Source organism: Solanum stenotomum, chromosome 6, assembly GCF_019186545.1.
Source record: "Solanum stenotomum isolate F172 chromosome 6, ASM1918654v1, whole genome shotgun sequence".
Classification (NCBI taxonomy): domain Eukaryota; kingdom Viridiplantae; phylum Streptophyta; class Magnoliopsida; order Solanales; family Solanaceae; genus Solanum; species Solanum stenotomum.
This window is the reverse complement of record NC_064287.1, coordinates 37,102,504-37,122,081: the sequence shown is the minus strand read 5'-3', so window position 1 is coordinate 37,122,081 and position 19,578 is coordinate 37,102,504. Positions and strand designations below refer to the sequence as shown.

The 19,578-nt window shown below is 36.4% G+C and overlaps 2 protein-coding genes across 3 annotated transcripts in view; both read right to left on the bottom strand.

Moving 5' to 3' along the window:
• Nucleotides 1–19,578, bottom strand: part of LOC125869149 (agamous-like MADS-box protein AGL9 homolog) — a 594,250-nt gene that overhangs the window by 202,455 nt on the left and 372,217 nt on the right. The gene's annotated exons all lie outside the window — the stretch shown is intronic.
• Nucleotides 3,853–4,421, bottom strand: LOC125868709 (uncharacterized). The gene is made up of 2 exons (XM_049549297.1): nucleotides 4,176–4,421; nucleotides 3,853–4,092 (listed from the first exon to the last, which is right to left on the bottom strand). The coding sequence occupies exons 1-2, from the start codon at nucleotides 4,419–4,421 to the stop codon at nucleotides 3,853–3,855; spliced, it is 486 nt and encodes a 161-aa protein (XP_049405254.1).

Sequence of the window (19,578 nt, the reverse complement as noted above, 5' to 3'; positions counted from 1 at the left end):
TTGGTCACGTGAAGAAGACGAGTATATGGGTCGTAGGGTATGGCTATTGCTGCTGCATTGTTTGTACGCATTTGCTGTTGTTGTTCTCACGTGAACAGAGGAATGAAAGGGTGAACAATTTTGGGCGAAGAAATGGGCTTGGGTCGGATGAATTGGAATGGAATTGGACTACTGAATGTTGAGGATGGGTCGCCTATTACTGATGACATTGTATTGCTATTGTTGGAATGAGTTGGAGGAAATTGGGCCCAACATTGATTTTGAATTGGGTTTAGATTGGTAATAGGATTAACTTGCCATGTGTGGTTAAGAAAATAGCCGAATTAAATTTAATTAGTAAATTCGGTTAAAATTTAAATAAGACGAATTAACATTAATTAATTAACAAGCTTTTTAATCTTAACGAAATATAATAATTATTTCTATTATAAAATAATTAGTTTAATTAAAAACTAATTAACTCGAAACTATAACCTAAAGTCGTAAAATATTTAACTAAAATGTAAAATCTTCGTGATGATTTTCAAATATTTATAAAATAACATGATTGTAAAAATATACGTATTTATTATTTAAAATTATTAAAACTATTAAAAATGATATATTACTCAAAAAATAACTTGAAAGTATTTTGAATTTCATAAAATTCATTAATTCAAAATTATAACCCTTGCTAATAAAGTATTTAAAATATAAAATCTTTTCGAGATAATTTTTGAATACTCATAAAATGCACTAATTATATACATAACTATATAAAACATATATATTTTTAAAAAAAAGTGACAAAACTATTTAAAATAACTTGCAAACTATGTTTATTTTATTTTATTTCTGAAATTTTTATAAAACTAATTATTTTAAATTGTTAGAAATTGAAGAAGCTCAATGATTAATTTATATTGTGGGGGTCCAAAATTGGGTGTCAACAGCTGTCCCTCGTTTGACTTGGATTGATGAAAGAATTTCGAGGCAAATGAAATTGATGGATCCAATTTTGACCGATTACATCTTCATCTTTAGGAAAGGGATTTTTGTATGGATTTAGGAATTATGGCCGAACCTTGGTATCAGGTTTTCTACATATCTCAGGCTATATGAGAATTCAGGCCACTTGTAGTTCGATACGCTTGATTTGACGCATGGTTGTGAAAGAATTCAAATGCTATCCCGATATCAAATTATGAAGAAACTGGAATGCTTGAGAATAAGATTTGAGAGAGGATGTCGAAATCCAGTCGAGTTTTCAACATTGATCCCGCCTACATATCCCTAGACCTAGGGAATCAGGTTGTTCGTAGTTCGACTCAATCGATTGAAAAGAAAATCAATTATGCTAGATAACCTTCATTTCTGGAAGAGTGACAAGTAAGTCGAGTATGAAAAAGAGGCTTGCAACCTCTTAGCCATGAATGTGACGCGCTTCACACCCATAATTAAGAACTTACATGGACATAATTTCCAAATCTCTTGGTGCATTGTGACTCAGATTGGAAAGCTGCCTCCAGTGAGAGTGGAAAGTTGCCTCCGGTGAGAGTGGAAAGTTTTTCGGATGCGAAATTGGGATTGATAAACCCAAGGAAATGCCCACATGCCTTTTGATAGGGGTGTGGTTTGATTGTAGTGGAAGTCGTTCCTCAGCTCGCGTCATAAGAGTTTGATACTCTTCTTTGGACTATGTCCCAGTTCGCTGCTAAGAAAAGTTCCACGTTGTGCTGCATCCTTTTTATGTTGTCCGCACCTGTGATTTGATTTGAATATTCATCATCTCGGATGCTCTCAACAAAGACTGAGATAAAACTCATTAGTGTAATATATAATTCAAATGGAGAGATAATGTTATTTACCATGTTGGCACTTAGTTGTTCTCCATGAATATTTGATGTCAACTTCTCTCAGTTTGACGTAAAGCAAATAAAACCCGTATCTCCTATTTGTGACATAACTCTTCACTATACTCTTCTTTTAATATCGAAGTAGTAAAATAGACTAATGTAATATGTTGATGGTTCTCTTGGTGGTTGAATATGATGGCCCTCTCGGCGGTCTAAATATGATGTACCTCTCGGCATTTGAATATGATGGCCCTTTCGGCAATTCGAATATGCAATGGCCTTCTTGATATTTGTATAGGATGGCCCTCTTGGCAATATGAATATGAATGGCCCTCTAGGTAATTTAATACGCGATGGCCCTCTGGGCCTTTATATAGGATGGCCCTCTTGGCAATTTAATATGTGATGGCCCTCTCGACATTTTAAATATACAATGGCCTTCTGGGCAATTTGAATATGAATGGCCTTCTAGACAATTTGAATATGCAATGGCCCTCTTGGCAGTTCGAATATGAATGGCCCTCTCGATAATATGAATATGAATGGCCCTCTCAGCAATTTAATATGCGATGGCCCTTTCAGCATTTTAAATATGCATTGGCCCTCTTGGCAATTTGAATATGAATGGACTTCTCGACAATTTGAATATGTAATGGCCCTCTTGGCAGTTTGAATATGAATGACCCTCTTGGCAATATGAATATGAATGGTCCTCTCGGCAATTTAATATGTGATGGCCCTCTTGGCCTTTATGAATATGCAATGGCCCTCTTGGCAATTTGAATATGAATGGCTTTCTCGGCAATTTGAATATGCAATGGTCCTTTTGGTAGTTTGAAATGAATGGCCCTCTCGGCAATATGAATATAAATGGCCCTCTTGGCAATTTAATATGCAATGGCCCTCTCGGCAATATGAATATGAATAGCCTTCTCATCAATTTGAATATGAATGACTATGAACGTCGTCTTTTATCAGTATTTGATATAATGATAGGTACTTTTTTATCATAACATCATTTTCATCGGTATCTCGCAACCTTAAGTGGTAGATACTCTTGTTTAATCTGTCAAATACCTCTTTGATCAAATGAAGATGTTACACTCACTAATAGATATTTGTTGGATATGTTCTCCTAAACTAGTTGGTTGATAAATATAGCTCCTTTGATGATCTTATTATACCCTGCATCCACAAAAACATGTTAGTTTTGGAACACTGATCTATGTTGAAGTTGCCTTGCTCCTGGTCTCGTTATCTCTGGAACTTTGTCTGGTAGGTCCAATGAATCGCAGTAGACAAAAGACAAGATCATATTAAAACATTTGCTAGGTATGAAGTTTTTTCTTTTTTAAGTTTTAAAGAAAATCTCTGCCAATTAACTGTCACGACATGCATGACACAAACAAAACCATTTCTCTCAGCTTTTGACATGGTAGGTAGCTTGCTGGCAACTTAAAATGCTTTAAGAACACGTCAATTTAAGGCAATTGAATTTGACTTCGAAGATCCGAGTATCCTTGATGGAATTTTTGAGGTCCTTCTCAAAAATTCTGTCCCAGTTAGATGTTTCAAAAACAAATCTGATGATGATCGCGAGAGTCTTGAATTTGAGATCTCCTCAAAATTATTCCCGTTGCACATTTTGATATGACCCTTGACTCTTGTTTGTAGGAAATGACTCTTCTTGTAGAACTTTTGAGGTCCTCTCAAAAATTCTGTCCTAGTTTCCATTACGAGGGGAAATGGAAATCTTATTGGGAATATGACCGAACCCTTGTGGCGCCTACGTATCCCGTTGAGGCAGGAATCAGGTCAAACGTAGTTCTCCTCTCGAGGATTGATAAAAATAGAAAATTTTGATAAGGTAACGGCCGAGGCCGACATAGACCATCTCATTCTTGAGAATTCAGGTCGAACGTAGTTCAAGTACAATTGTAATGTTTCAAAACATAATGCGACAATGATTACAAGCAAATTACAATTACAAGGAAATAAAGGAAAGAACTATCTTTCTTCAAATGTAGTATCTTTTGACGGCATCTGAATTGATAGCTTTTCGCCACACTCTACCGTCCATCTCTGCTAGAACCAAAGCTCCTCTTGATAGTACTTTGTGGATGACATATGATCCTTGCCAGTTAGGTGCAAATTTCCCTTTATATTCCTCTTGATGAGGAAAAATGCATTTTAACACCAATTGGCCTACATCAAATGTTCGAACTCTAACTTTCTTGTTGAAAGCGCGAGTCATTCTCTGTTGATACAACTGACCATGACACAAATGACACTTATTATTTTCTCATCAATCAATGTTAATTGCTCATATCGATCACGAACCCATTCGGCATCGCTCAATCCAGCTTCCTGAATAATCCTTAAAGAGGGTATCTCAACTTCAGCTGGTATCACTGCTTTTGTTCCGTATACCAATAGATAAGGAGTTGCTCTAGTTGAGGTTCGAATCGGGGTGCGATAAGCTAGCAAAGCATAAGGTAAATTTTCATGCCAAGATCTGTATTTGTCAATCATCTTTCTCAGTATCCTCTTGATGTTCTTATTAGCAACTTCCACAGCTCCATTCATCTGCGGGCGATATGCAGTTGAATTGCGGTGGGTAATTTTGAATTATTCACATATCTCTTTCATCAAATGGCTATTCAAATTTGCTCCATTGTCTGTGATGATAGACTCTGGAACTCCAAAATGACATATCAAATTGTTGCGAACAAAATCCACCACAACTTTTTTTGTCACAGCTTTGTAGGAAGCAGTTTCAACCCACTTTGTGAATTAATCAATGACAACCAAAATGAACCTATGGCCATTTAAGGCAGCCGGCTCAATTGGTCCAATAACATCCATCTCCCAAGCTGCAAATGGCCAAGGAGAACTCATCGCATTGAGCTCGTGGGATGGTACTTTGATCAGATCTCCGTGTACCTGACATTTATGACATTTTTGGACAAATCGTCCACAATCATTTTCCATAGTCATCTAGAAATATCCCGCCCTTAAGATTTTATTTGCTAATGTAAACCCATTTATGTGCGTCCCACACACTCTAGCGTGCACTTCTTCAAGAAATTTTGTGGCTTCTGCAGCATCCACACATCTCAGTAATCCCAGATCGGGTGTCCTCTTATAAAGAACCTCTCCATTCAAAAAGAAGTTGTTTGCCATTCTTCGGATTATTTTTTTCTGAATACTTGTTGCTTTTTCTGGATATTCGCCAGCTTCTAAGTACTTTTTCACATCGATATACCATGGATTCCCGTCCCATTCTGCTTCTACATGTGAACAATGTGCTGGTTGTTCTTTTAAAACTATCTCAAAGGATCGATATAACTTTTTTCTGGGTGTTGTATCATGGATGACATGGTTGCAAGGGCATCAACAAGCTCGTTCTGTATTCTCGGCGTGTGTCTGAACTCGGTCTTCCTAAATCTTTGGCATAATCACCGTACCAATTGTACATAAGGTAAGATTTTAGGATTCTTCACCGCCCATTCTCCTTGAACTTGATGAATCAACAAGTCTGTATCACCAATTATCAGTAATTCTTGAACATTCATGTCAAGAGCCATTCTAATGCCAAGAATACATGCTTCGTACTCAGCTATGTTATTAGTGCATCAGAATCTAAGCTTTGCTGTTGCTGGATAATGTTGCCCTGATTCAGATATCAACACTGCTCCAATTCCTGATCCTATAGAGTTTACTGCTCCATCAAAGAACATTCTCCACCCAAGATATGATTCTGATATGTCTTCCCCTACAAACAATACTTCTTCATCAGGGAAATATGTTCGAAGCGGTTAATATTCTTCATCTACTGGGTTTTCAGCAAGGTGATCGACCAAGGCTTGCCCCTTTATTGCTTTCTGATTCAGGTACATAATATCGAACTCACTCAATAACATTTGCCACTTTGCTAGCTTTCCTGTGGGCATTGCTTTCTGAAATATATACTTGAGCGGGTCCATCCTCGAAATGAGATGTGTTGTATAAGCCGACAGATAATGTCTCAATTTCTGAGCAACCCAAGTTAAAGCACAACAAGTTCTCTCTAAAAGGGTGTAACGAGCCTCATAGGACGTGAATTTCTTGCTCAAATAGTATATAGCTCTCTCCTTTCTTTCGATCTCATCATGCTGCCCCAACACACACCCGAATGCATTGTCAGAGATGGATAAATACAATAGCAAAAGACTGCCCGCACGTGGTGGCACCAATACTGGTGGATTCGAAAGGTACTCTTGATGGTGTCAGCCTTCTGACATTTTTCGGTCCATTTGGTTGGCGTATCTTTTCGTAGTAACTTGAATATGGGCTCACATATCACCGTTGATTGAGCTATGAATCGACTGATGTAATTTAATCTTCCCAGAAAACTCATTACTTCCTTCTTAGTCTTTGGAGAAGGTAAGTCTTGAATTGCCTTGATCTTGGAAGGATTAAGCTCGATACCTCTTTTGCTAACTATGAATCTGAGTAACTTCCCTGCAGGTACTCCAAATGCACATTTGGCTGGGTTCAACTTCAAATCATACCTACGCAACATGTTAAAGAACTTTTCTAAGTGCGTTAGGTGATCCAAACTCTCGTGGGATTTTATGATGGCATCGTCCACATATACCTCAATTTCTTTGTGGACCATATCATGGAAAATGGTGGTCATAGCTCTCATGTAAGTGGCTCCAGCATTCTTGAGGCCAAACGACATCACTCAATAAAGGTAGACTCCCCAAGGTGTGATGAATGCTGTTTTTTCTGCATCTTCTTCATCCATTAGAATCTGGTGGTATCCCGCAAAGCAATCCACAAAAGATTGCAGCTCATGCTTAGCACAATTATCGATGAGTATGTGGATATTCGACAAGGGGAAATTGTCTCTCGAACTCGCTTTGTTGAGATCCCGATAATCCACGCATATCCTGATTTTTCCATCTTTCTTCGCCACTAGAACAATTTTAGCCAACCAAGTGGGATACTTGGTCACTTTAATGACTTTTGATTCAATCTGCTTCATGACTTCTTCTTTTATCCTTAAACTCAGATCTGACTTGAATTTTCTGGTTTTCTACTTTACTGGGCAATATTCTGGATTGATAGGCACCTTATAGGAAACAATATCAGTGCTTAACCCTGACATATCATCATAAGACCAGGCAAACACATCGATGTATTTTCTGAGCAACTTGATCAATTCTTCTCTTTCTGTTGCTGCCAAATGGACACTTACTTGGGTTTTTCTGACCGACTCATCATCTCCCAAGTCTACTGTCTTTGTTTCATCCAAGTTGGGCTTTTTATCATCTTCAAGTTGCCTAAAGTCCTCGGTAAGGTGGTCATGCATCATAGTTGCCTCATCATATTCTTCTCATTCATCTTCATCGACCTTACTTGGTTCGTCGTGTTCGTGACATGTCATGACATTGGCAGGTTTAGATTCATTTTTACTAAAAAGAACAACAAATCAGCCATGTAAGATAGAAAGAGTTTAAATGTATTTATTGCAGAATAATTTGCAATGACAAGATAATCAATTTAAAATAAATGAGGCTTTCATTGGAATTTTAAAAAGGCGTACAAACTTTGGTCATGACTAATGAGTCATTTCCTTTTTAAACATTACGATGAAAAATAAAGTGACATAAATTGTGGTTTTGGGCCTCGTTCGAACAACACCGATTTTTAAAAATAAAACTTCAAATCTTGTCTTTGTCTACCAAGTCATTCAATGGATCATAAGTGGAGTGGCTATCCAATTCTTCAGCATCTCTCCAGGTCCGGCATCTTGGATGGTGGGTGTTGTTGTGCATTTTGCCGAGATCACAGCACAATCTTCTTCATCAAACAATCTTCCCATACCTTCCACTAGACCATCAATCTCAGGCTCCAAAGCTTTAGCAACAAATAACTGGTACAATACTGGAATAGGTTTCGGTATATCACAGTCAGACTTCTTCCTTGTTTCTGCTTCAAACAATTCTTCTTCTGTTAGGGTATAACCGACACCGAAGCGGAAATTTTGAAGTGATATAGGAAGAGGTTCGGATATGCCATCCAAATTCTTGCTTAACCCACTCCCAGGTTCAAAACCACTTCTCAGCATAGTTGTGGCTAGCATTTTATACACTTGCAGTACTTGCAGTGTCGTGTCTTCAAAAACAACATTTATTATCTCCACCATGTGAAGGTCAGTTCCTTGAGAAGACACTTTAATAACTGGAATGGAGAAACCAGGGTAACTATGATTACTCCCTTCACCATGAATGACGATTTCATGATCCTCCAAGATGAATTTCAAAAGTTGATGCAATGTGGATGGGACTGCTCCAACAACATGGATCCATGGTCTTCCTAGCAATACGTTATAGCTCGTAGATATACCTATCACTTGGAACTCAGTGACAAATTCTACAGGCCCCATTTGGATACACAGGTCTATTTCCCCCATGGTCTCTCTTTGCGAACCATCAAACGCCCTTACATTCATGCGGCTTTGACGGATTTTCCCTACATCATAATTTAGCTGAGTCAGGGTTGATAATGGGCAGATATTGAGCCCTGAGCCATTATCAATCAATACTTGAGCTATAAACTTGTCCCTGCATTTGACAGTGATATACAAAGCATGGTTGTGCATAACCCCTTCGAGTGGTAACTCCTCTTCTCAGAAAGAGATTTGATGACTCTCAATGACATGACTTACCATGGTGGCCAGATTCTCACCACTTTTTCCCGTCGGCACATATGTTTCATCAAGTACCTTCAATAGTGTTTTTCGATAGTACTTAGAACTCATTAATAGAGCACAAACAGAAATTTGAGCGAGAGTCTTCTCCAAATGTTTGACAATGGAATACTCTTTAGACTGCATTCTTTGCCAAAACTCTTCAGCCTCACCCTCTGTGATCGGCCTTTTTTGGTTCTCCTTTCTTCGTGTCTCCTGAGCTAGTTCTTCTGGAATGTAGCATCGTTCAAAACGTGTCATCCCTTGTGCGGTAGCCGCCTGCACGACAAACTTTTCTTTGGGTTGTACGTTGTTGTTTTCCTTTGTCAAAGCGAATGCTTGATGAGGTTTAGTTATTACAACAAACTCTGGACGGGCCTTTATGGTCAATGAGGCCACTTTTGGTATAAGTGAGTTGACATTTGCTTCACCGATAGTCCCATTAGCAAGCCAATCTTCGTCTCTTTCAATCATGTTGATGGTAGCTCCTCCATGATTCGGCAATGGGTTAAGGTTCACATTGGGGGCAGAGGCTTGGAGAGTGATGACTATGTTATCGATCAAGTCTTGAGTCTTATGTTTCAGATTGATACATCCTTTTGTATCATGTTCTGCCCCTCCAGAATGGTACGCACAACATTGATCCGCTCGGAAGGGGTTATGCACAACCATGCTTTCACTCCCTTGCGTCTACTGGTTGGATCAATCCTGTCGCTCTTAGACGCTCAAAGAGTTGGGTACGTGTTTCTGCCAAGGGAGTGAAAACTCTGGGAGGCTTTCTTTCGAGGTTAGGGCTGGGTAGATTGTTGGCATTTGGGTTGTTTTATCCTAGATTTTGGTAGACTGGTGCATTGGCCTGGTGATTTGGTAGCGTATTTTGGTAGGTTGGTGGTTGATTTTGGTAGATATGTGATGATGCTTGGTAGTTCTATTGTGCATAGTAGATTTGTGGAGATGGTGGGTAAATATTTGAGGTGGAGAATCGGTTGGAGTTCCAATGGTAGAACCAGACCCAAAATACCTTTACGGCCTTGGCCTCGAGCTAACAGATACAGCAGACATGTCCTCTTTCTTTTTCCTAGCGAATCCTGTGGCCATGGATGGTGAGAATTTGTTGGCTACTTGCAAGGCAGTGAGACTTGTAACCTTTCCAGACTTTAGGCCATCCTCTAATGCCTCTCCCATTCTGATCAGGTCCAAAAACTTTTGTCCCATCATGGGCAACATCTTTTCATAATACTCGGGCCCTTGAGCTTGAATAAAGTAGAGGTTATTTCGCTTTCAGTCAGCACAGGTTGTACCTTTGCAGCTTCTTTCCTCCAGCAGCACGCATATTCACGATAGTCCTTCGTGGTCTTTTGCTTGATTTTTTCCAAATAATATCTGTCAGGGACAGCTTCGACATTAAACTGTAATCTTTCCAAAAAATCTTTGGCCAAAGCCCCCCATGTAGACCACTGACGGAGTTTTTGAGATGTGAACCATTCTAACACATCCCCACTGAGGCTTCGACTAAACAATCTCATAATTAATGCATCATTTTTCTTGATACCCACGAGTTTGTCACAATAAGCTCGTAAGTGAGCCATGGGATTGCCAATACCATTGAAGATTTCAAATTTTGGAATTTTGTAACCATCGGGTATTTCCAAGTCAGGGTGCATGCAAAGGTCCTCATACTCAAGTCCTGCTATCTTCTTCGAAAATTGAACACTTTTTACTGCCTCGGAGATGGCATCCTTCATAACATTCATTTCTTGTTCGCGCTTTTCTTCTCTCAACCTCCACTCCTTCTCCAATTTTTCATAGTGATCCAACTTCGGTTGAACAGGAAAGCTAGGACATGGCTCAGGGGTTGTCTAGGTTGGTGGAGTTTGGAATGTACCGGAAGGGTATGCAGGCTGGCTAGGCAAAACATGTGGATTATTGGAGACTGGGTGGGATTTGGTGGGTTGGTGTAAAGATTTGGGAGTGATTAGTGTTAGGTGCTTGGTTCTGATTTGGTAATGGTGGTGGTGTTTGGTAGGAATTGCTGGCGTAAAGAGCGTTGGATACAGTTAAGTCAATGGTATGAGGATTAGAGGTGGAAGTGATGGGTCCTGTGGTATCGGTAGGGAAATAGTTGGGTAATGGGGAACTTAGTGATGGAAAATGAGGAGGAGGTCTTCTAGTTTCAAGGGGGGTTCATTCAATGCAATGGCTGGTTTGGCCAGATCTTTGGTTTGTTGAAGCTCTTCCTGCATGTCTGCAATTCGTTGCATTAATTGAGAGATCAACTCACTCTGATCAGTGAGTTCAGCATTTCTGATGGTCACATCCACTATTCCTATTTCATCAGAAGTACCAGTCATTTTGCTTTTGCCTTTCTCTAAAGAATTATCAGGGAAGGATGGTATGATTGCTTTAGATCTTGTAAAGTAGGGATGGTCGGCCAGTTTGATTTCAACACAGATCAATTTTTACCTGCAGAGAAGAACAACTCAAAAGACATATGTGTTAGTTTTTGTTTTTAACGAGATATGCAAATAAGATGACAGAAAAATAAACACACAAGTGTCATTTTGCTTCAAGCAGATTAATCCACGAAAATATTTTGGGTGAATTTGAGGGCTCAAATGGAAATAAATCTTTTTTGCAATTGAAATGGAAAGGTCGACTTGCATAGAATCTTGCTAATTTCTTCCACTCATATGCGTTTGTAGGCGGAACTATTCAGAATCATTCACTAATAAGGGAGAATAAAAATTTAAAAGATAGGGACCGAGCCTTAAGTAGGCTTCCTACGTATCCACTAAGGAAATCAGGCCCGACGTAGTTCGAATTACATAAGATAACATAAATGTACCCTTCCCGAAATTGATAGAGAGATTAGGCTCGAAAAGAGCTTCCTACGTACCTCTTATGGGCTCAAGTCTCGCATAGTTCTTGATTACAATAAAAATTTAAAAACAACATGACAAACATAAGAAAAACGTTACATGAACCTAAATCTACCCAAAGGCTTCTTTCCTTCTTCTTCAACTGTAGGGTGACGATCCGGTGCTCTCGTCATCTGAACCTTCTTTTGTTTTACCATTTCCCCTCATGGAGGAAGCATTCCTAAAATTTAGTTTCTTAATGTCCCGTTCAATTTTGGGGATCCTTGCAGACGCTTTAGTGATGTTAATTATCTCTTGATCAATTTTTGCAATCTTTCTTTTCACCGAGGTTGCTTCCATGTCAACCTCAATAATTCTCTCTCGTAGCATCCATTCAGTTTGGTCTAGTATTGCAAGTCTCATTTTGGCTGCAACTATCCTCTCTCTAGTCTCGACAAATTTTCTGAACATTGATTCTTCAGTTTCTTCCTTATTAACCAAAGCAATGGGTGGGATTGGTGCGTTGACACTTTTCCAGACATTCTAGCAAGTCGACCTTCCTGTGACGAATGAATAAAAACTTAGAAGATTTTTTAGAGTAAATGGTTTATACTTTATGAGAAACTTGGACAACACTTCAGGAGTAATTTGGACGGACTTTGTTGTTGTGAATTTTAATATATGCTTAGGGTGCTCTAAGAAACTAGAGTGGATTAATTCTGCTTTAGACAAAGTGACACATTACAACACAAAGCAATCATATTAGGTAGCACACAAACAATTTATATCACGTCCTAAACTTGTGACCTTTTTATGCCAAAGGTGGGCCTATCGAATTGAAGAATGCATATGTCTTTTTAAACCAATTCATTATCCCCCAAAATATTTCATTAATGGCAATCAAAAATGTCTGACAAACTTAAAATTTTGGAAAGTAAATTACAAAGCAAATTGCAAATAAAGCAATCCCACGTAGGGGATGATAACAAACTTCAAACTCATCTTGATCCTTCGCCAAGTCTGGTCCTCTTGGAGATTGTGACCTCTTTCCACATAGTATATATGTTCACCCATAGGTGATCTCTTGCCAACCGAGCCCCTTCATGGTGTCTGAACCTCTCTACCGACTGAATCTGTTGTTCCATGCTATCATCCAATTCTGACATGCATCGTATGGCTCTTTGTAGCTCTTTCTTCAACTGAGCTATGACTTTGGCGTCTTCCGAATGTCGGCGCTGATAATCCAACTCATTCTGATCAAACTTCTCTTGGAGTTGATGAAGTTGAATTTGATGTTTGGCTCCAACATCTGCAATAATATGGGGAACGTTTGGACTGGGTTCAATAGTTCCGGCGAGACTCTTCTTTAACCATTCCCTGTAATCCTTAGAGCATTCAGGATGAAACCTATTTGGCACCGGCTCACCCAATACCCTTCGAGTTTTCCATAATTGAAGCATCTTTTTAGTAAAAACGACTTCTCAATTTTCATGATCTGTCACAAATCTCTCATGTCTTCGATTTGAGGAAGCTCTTGTTTCCCTCCTAGTTGTCTAAGTATGCGAGAAGGAGCATACGGTCGAGTTCCTCTCAACCCAGCAAATATTAAGTAAGGGGCCTTCCCACTTCGGACCACAATTTGTTTTGTTACTACCAAGCATTGGATTGACCACTGCACATTTTTCTCTCTCAAACCCTGAAGTCTCGGATACCAAAACTCTTGGCCTCCAACCCTGTTGAAATTAGTACGTTGCACCCACCAATCGTGACTTTTGAGTCTATTCGATCTTTCCAAGGGATCTGGTTCTGTTGGATCATGAGTTTGATCAAGTGTCTTATCATCCACCATTGAAGTATTAGGTTGCACCCTTGAAAGAAACGTATGCCACTTTTACATTGATCCAATGCCATGTAAATGTCAGCGAGGATCATATAAGCCAAATTGTAGTACTTTCTCGCATACCCGTAGCCTACTTCATTAAAAATAGCATGAGTAACCATTACTACACTTGGACGGATGGGGTAGTTTGGTCCTTGGAAAAACACCATTGTCTAAAGTAGGCATATCGCAAAAGCGAGGAGGCGTGTTTCCTTCCATTTTTCTTCTAAAACAAACTCTTCTTTGAACTTCTCGTAAGCTATTGCACGTCCAAATCGATAATACAACTTCCGAAGTGGAATATTTGACCCGGGAAGCTTGACCATCCATCCAGCTTTGACGAGTGACAATTTTTCTTTGATTCGGCAAAATCCCATACCTTTGGAAAGAGAAGATTAGTATTAGGTTGGCGTTTCCTCTTGTTGCACATGCCAACACTCTCATAACTGATAAGAACTTCGTTGATAGTCGGAGTCAACTCTACTTCCCCGAATCGAAATACCATGTTGTCGTTGTCCCAAAATTTTACCATTGTCCCGATCAGATCTGGATAAGCTACCATTTCCATTAATAACGGGAAATGACCTATATATCTTTGAACTTTCTTCTTGTCTTCCGCGTTCATAAATTTCCACCAAACCTGGAGGTAAGGATGGGGTATGGTCACCATTCGGGTGCTCAACGGCTCATATGTCGGACTCATCCTACAAGAAAAACAGACAAAGGTAAGTTACCCCCATCCCCATAGATAATTGATTTATTTTAAAATGACATATACATCATTCAATTAAACACATAAGCATGATTGTCTTTTTATTGGCAAATGGGTCAAATAGACACAAGGTAGGCTTCTAATGGGCCCAACACGCCTTGGGTGTTGGGTCAACCTAGTTCAAATGCGCTAAATTTGGGATTTGGTTTCGCTCTACGCTAGTTGACTAAGAGTGGCTTTTGAAAGACTGTGAACCCAAGTGGACAACTTAGGCTGGAATTCACGTCAATCATTGGACGCATGACGTACCAATAAATTGTTGATCCTTCCGGAAAAGGGTTGAGTATAAAAAATTCGGCTGCGATTATGCAGAAACCGTCCTTAATATACTATACATACAATAGGAAGTGTCGTGAATGCAATGCCAATTATAACAAATTAAACACATTAAGCGCAGATAAAAAATTCAACAATTAATAACAATTAGTCAAATAGGTCAAATCTTATGGTTAGAACTTAATTAACTCCCCAGCAGAGTCGTCATTTCTGTTATGCCGTAATTTTACTAACCTTTAGAAAAAATCACTTTTTTTGAAATGTTCTAAGTATAAGACAATTTGAGAAAAATATTTAGAAAAGAGTAGTCACTTAATTTTTTAAAGAAACTAAGAAAAACTTATAATTTTCAAAGATTTAAACAGAAAAAAAATCATTTGAAAAATATAAAAAAGAGTTTGGGGTTCAATTTACACTTCGAGAAGGGTTTAGGCATTTGAAATGTCCGCTAACATGCAGTTGACCTGCGACTTGACTAAAATATATTTTGACTATTTTTAGGAAAATAATGATTTAACATAAAAAAAAAATAATAACTTACAATATTTGATTAACTTTGAGAAAATAATTAAGTAAATGACGCATTTTTTATATTTATTTTTTATCCTTTAGAGAAAAGGATCAAAATAGAAACGTTTGAATATAAGTACAAGTGATTGGAACTTTAACAAAACTAGATTAATTAGAATTTGTTTGAATAATTTACACCAATTTAATTGATAAACCAAGAAATCATTTTAAACTTAATTAAAAGCAAGTGAAAATTTTGAATAGAAACATTTGAATAAGGGTGCAAGAGTTGATAAAATAAAATTTATTAAAGTATACCAACACAAAGAAAATAGTTCATCATTTGGGGAATTCAATTAAGTTATTTAAAGTTAGAGTTAATAAAAAGAAGAAGTTAACAATAAGTAATCACAATTAGATAATCTAGGAGAATAAAGAAGAAGATGAATTTGGGCCATTTCGGTCCTAAATTCACCGTTGTCCAAAAGTGAGTTGTTGTTGATGTATTTTTGGGCTTTTGACCCATTTCCACCTGCTGTTTCTTTTTTACTTATTTTGCTTCCACTGCTAAATAATTGTCGTGGCTGATTCAAAGAAGAGGAACTTGGGTTTTAACTAAACCTAAGATGTGAAGGAGAAGATTAAGCCCAAATAGTCTCGCATAAGTTCACATGAGGGAGAAAAGAATGAATTAGAGATATGAAAGATAGATTCAATAAAAGAAAAATTCAAAATATAGTAAGTAATCTACCAAGGAACAAACTCGGACACATCCCAAAGAGAACATCTCGACTAACTTATGCATTCACTCATTTATTCATTTTAACTAATACACGGATTTATCACTTATCCTAAAATGGTTTCCAAACTTACCTTTTTAATTAACCCAAATTATGAGCAAGACATTGAACAAGCTTAGAATGACAGAATATTTCAATATTGCAACATGTAATGTAACATATAGGCAGCATAAGTTTGGCATCATACACATCACACATATGAACTTAGTGTTTCAACTAAACAACAAATCATATTATATCTTGTGATAGAACTCAAACAAATTGGTAGCATAGGAAAAGGTCACCTAATCTTAACATAATAGCATCTACTAAACTAACTTGTGGTGACAATTTTAATATATAAAAGATAGCAATTTCCAACGTACATTTAGCAAGTAAAGAACATGGTTTCACTTAACACAATAAAAAATAAATAAAAGAAAAAAAATGGAAATCATGTTTATACAAATAATTGACTTAATCAAAAGAGCCATTGTTGTCATTTGGAGCAAAACCCACAACTCATCCTTTCAAACTCAAACAATACTAAGAGATATATCCTAATTTCATGTAATTTCACAAATCCACCCGACAACTAGTGATGTCATACAACGAAGACTTCAAGAAAGTATTGAGCTATGTTTATTTAGTCATGAGTAATTGTTGGACTCATATGATAGGTAAAAGAAAATTTACTACTATACCATTATCTCAAAATGGTATAAAAGAAACAAGCAAGAAGACTTACATAAATTTCTATATATACTTTCCTCTTCTTCTTTTTTTTTTTTTAAAAAAGAATAAAATAAAATAAAATATTAAAAAGAAAAATAGAAGCTTCAAAAAGAGAATCATACAATGGACTCAAACAAAATATCATTAGAACCAAATAACTATATTAACTATGAAGTGACAGTAAAATCACAGAAGAGGGCTGGCGTAGACACGTTAAGAAACATGTGAGGTAACACAGAGGCGATAGTACAATGCTTTAAAACTAAAAACGGGCAAATCAGCACAAAGAAGGTCTGGACAATCAACACCATTTTAGCTAATCTAAATATGAAAGCCGAAGGGACGAGCATTTAAGGACTAATCTAGGCATATAAGAAGAGATTTTAAGAATCCAAATCGGTCCTATGCCAATAATGTACACGGATGGCTTCATACTTTCTTTAATGGAGAGGAAATATTTAACCTAGACCGTCATAAGTATACACTCAACAGGAGGAATTACGATTCATAATCGTAGTATATTACATTACTGTTGCTGACTAATTTTAACTATGTATAAAAACATATTTGAGACACTTAGTAATAACACTACTCATATATTCATAATGAAAATGCTAGAATTGAAAGGAATCAAATATATGCGGGAAAAGACAACGAATTACAGCAACTACATATTCATATTATTGAAGCATACTAAAAATTAGATATTACGATATATACAGATTACTAGAAGCTAGCTGATCTCACAAAACTAGAATGTAAGATTGCAAACGACTAGAAATGCAAACCAAATAAAACAGAGAAATTACTAAAAGGAAAGAGCATGTTATCACTTTATTTTATTTCATGTCGTCGAAATCAAAGCGATGGGGAACGAACTAACATTGTCTTAATCTTCCTTAAACTACCTAGCAAAAGATCAACTCTTGACAAGGTTAAGATCGTAATCTATAGAGAATAAAAACTCTAAATTACTTCATAGCTTGGACACACTTCCATAGCTTCATAACGCCAAATCAAAGAATATATCACCAATACAAACAAAATAAATAAATAAATAATAATAATAATAAAATAATAATAATAATAAATAATATATATATATATATATAGATGAAACAGTAAGCAAACTTTGGATAAACACAATTTTTTTTTTTACCTTTCTTGGAGCAGCGATACTGGAGACGACTAGCAAAAGGACTTCTCGCACAACTTCGATTCGAGCAGCAAACCAAGAATTTCAAAGTAACTTCAGACGAAACCTTTCTTAGAACTTAGAATTAGAAAATTGTTTTAAAAATCCTTGAATGTAAAAGGAGTATTGTCTAAGAACCAATCTCTAGAACATGTTTTCTCCCAATTTCAAAACTTTTCCCAATCACTTGAATGTAAAGGATCATTTATAGGGGAAGTTGGGGTCATTTAGGGGGTAAAATTCGTCTGAACTTGAATATGCCCGTTTCTTTTTGAGGCAACAGTGAAGGGATTCAGAAAATCCTAGAAAAAAAGGGAAGAAGGGACGTGAGGGTGGTTGGACTCTGCAGGCGAGGGTTATGGGTTCGCAACTTTTTCGGTTTTGCCGGACTGAAGCGTCTTGATTTCGTCTTGGTCACGTGAAAAAGACGAGTATAGGGGTCGTAGGGTATGGCTATTGCTGCTGCATTGTTTGTACGCGTTTGTTGTTGTTGTTCTTGCGTGAACAGAGGAACGAAAGGGTGAATAATTTTGGGTGAAGAAATGGGCTTGGGTCGGATGAATTGGAATGGAATTGGACTGCTGAATGTTGAGGATGGGTCGCCTATTACTGATGACATTGTATTGCTATTGTTGGAATGGGTTGGAGGAAATTGGGCCCAAAATTGATTTTGAATTGGGTTTAGATTGGTAAAAGGATTAATTTGCCATGTGTGGTTAAGAAAATAGCTGAATTAAATTTAATTAGTAAATTCGGTTAAAATTTAAATATGACGAATTAACATTAATTAATTAACAAGCTTTTTAATCTTAACGAAATATAATAATTATTTCTATTATAAAATAATTAGTTTAATTAAAAACTAATTAACTCGAAACTATAACTTAAAGTCATAAAATATTTAAATAAAATGTAAAATCTTTGTGATGATTTTCAAATATTTATAAAATAACGTGATTGTAAAAAATATACATATTTATTATTTAAAATTATTATAATTATTAAAAATGATAATATTACTCTAAAAATAACTTGAAAGTATTTTGAATTTCATAAAATTCATTAATTCAAAATTATAACCCTTGCTAATAAAGTATTTAAAATATAAAATCTTTTGAGATGATTTTTGAATACTCATAAAATGCATTAATTATATACATAACTATATAAAACATATATATTAAAAAAAGTGACAAAACTATTTAACATAACTTGCAAACTATGTTTATTTTATTTTATTTCTGAAATTTTTATAAAACTAATTATTTTAAATCGTTAGAAATTGAAGAAGCTCAATGATTAATTTATATTGTGGATGTCCAAAATTGGGTGTCAACAGAGTCAATTTCTTTAGCAACCTCACTAGAAAAAAAGAAGACAATCATCATTTTCTAAGAATTTGTGATACTCTTTTTTCTTTTTAAAATCAAATCACATAAATTTTAAGCTCTACTACTACAACTAAATAAAAAACTTCTGCCCCCAAGTATAATGAAAATTTCTCTTAATTTTCAGTTTTCTTATTGCAAATTACCCTAAATTTCTGGATCATTAACAACAAAAATTGGAGGAATAGGCTATTACACTCCTTGAACAACAATTTCCCATAGCATTTATAACTAAATCCCCATTTTATTCCTCCGTCTGCATCTTCACCATATATAAATAATATTGTTATTTTTCTTTCAAGTTGCATTTCGATTTTCAAGAAAGGAGGAATTAAGGAATTTAACACAATGAATCAAAATTTTATATAGCACAAGAACACATGAATTTTAATGGGTTTGAAAAAGAATAACACAAATAAAGAACTAAAAGGCATAAGAAAATGAGGTTAGATATTCTGAAGAAAAAAGAAAGTAAAAGTGAGTTTTTTAAAAAATATAAAAGAAAATTCCACATGTCACATGTTGATTAATTTATTTTTCCACGTAGGCGTTTTGATACACACTTAAGCTAGTTTTAAAAATATACAAAAAGTGTTAAAATGATATCACAGA

Excerpts from the sequence above, each read along its gene's own strand:
- LOC125868709 (XM_049549297.1), bottom strand. The coding sequence starts at position 4,421 with ATGAATGGAGCTGTGGAAGTTGCTAATAAGAACATCAAGAGGATACTG. Across the intron at positions 4,093-4,175 it reads GATTGAGCGATGCCGAATGG|AGAATGACTCGCGCTTTCAA; the intron begins GTTCGTGATCGA and ends TTGTATCAACAG.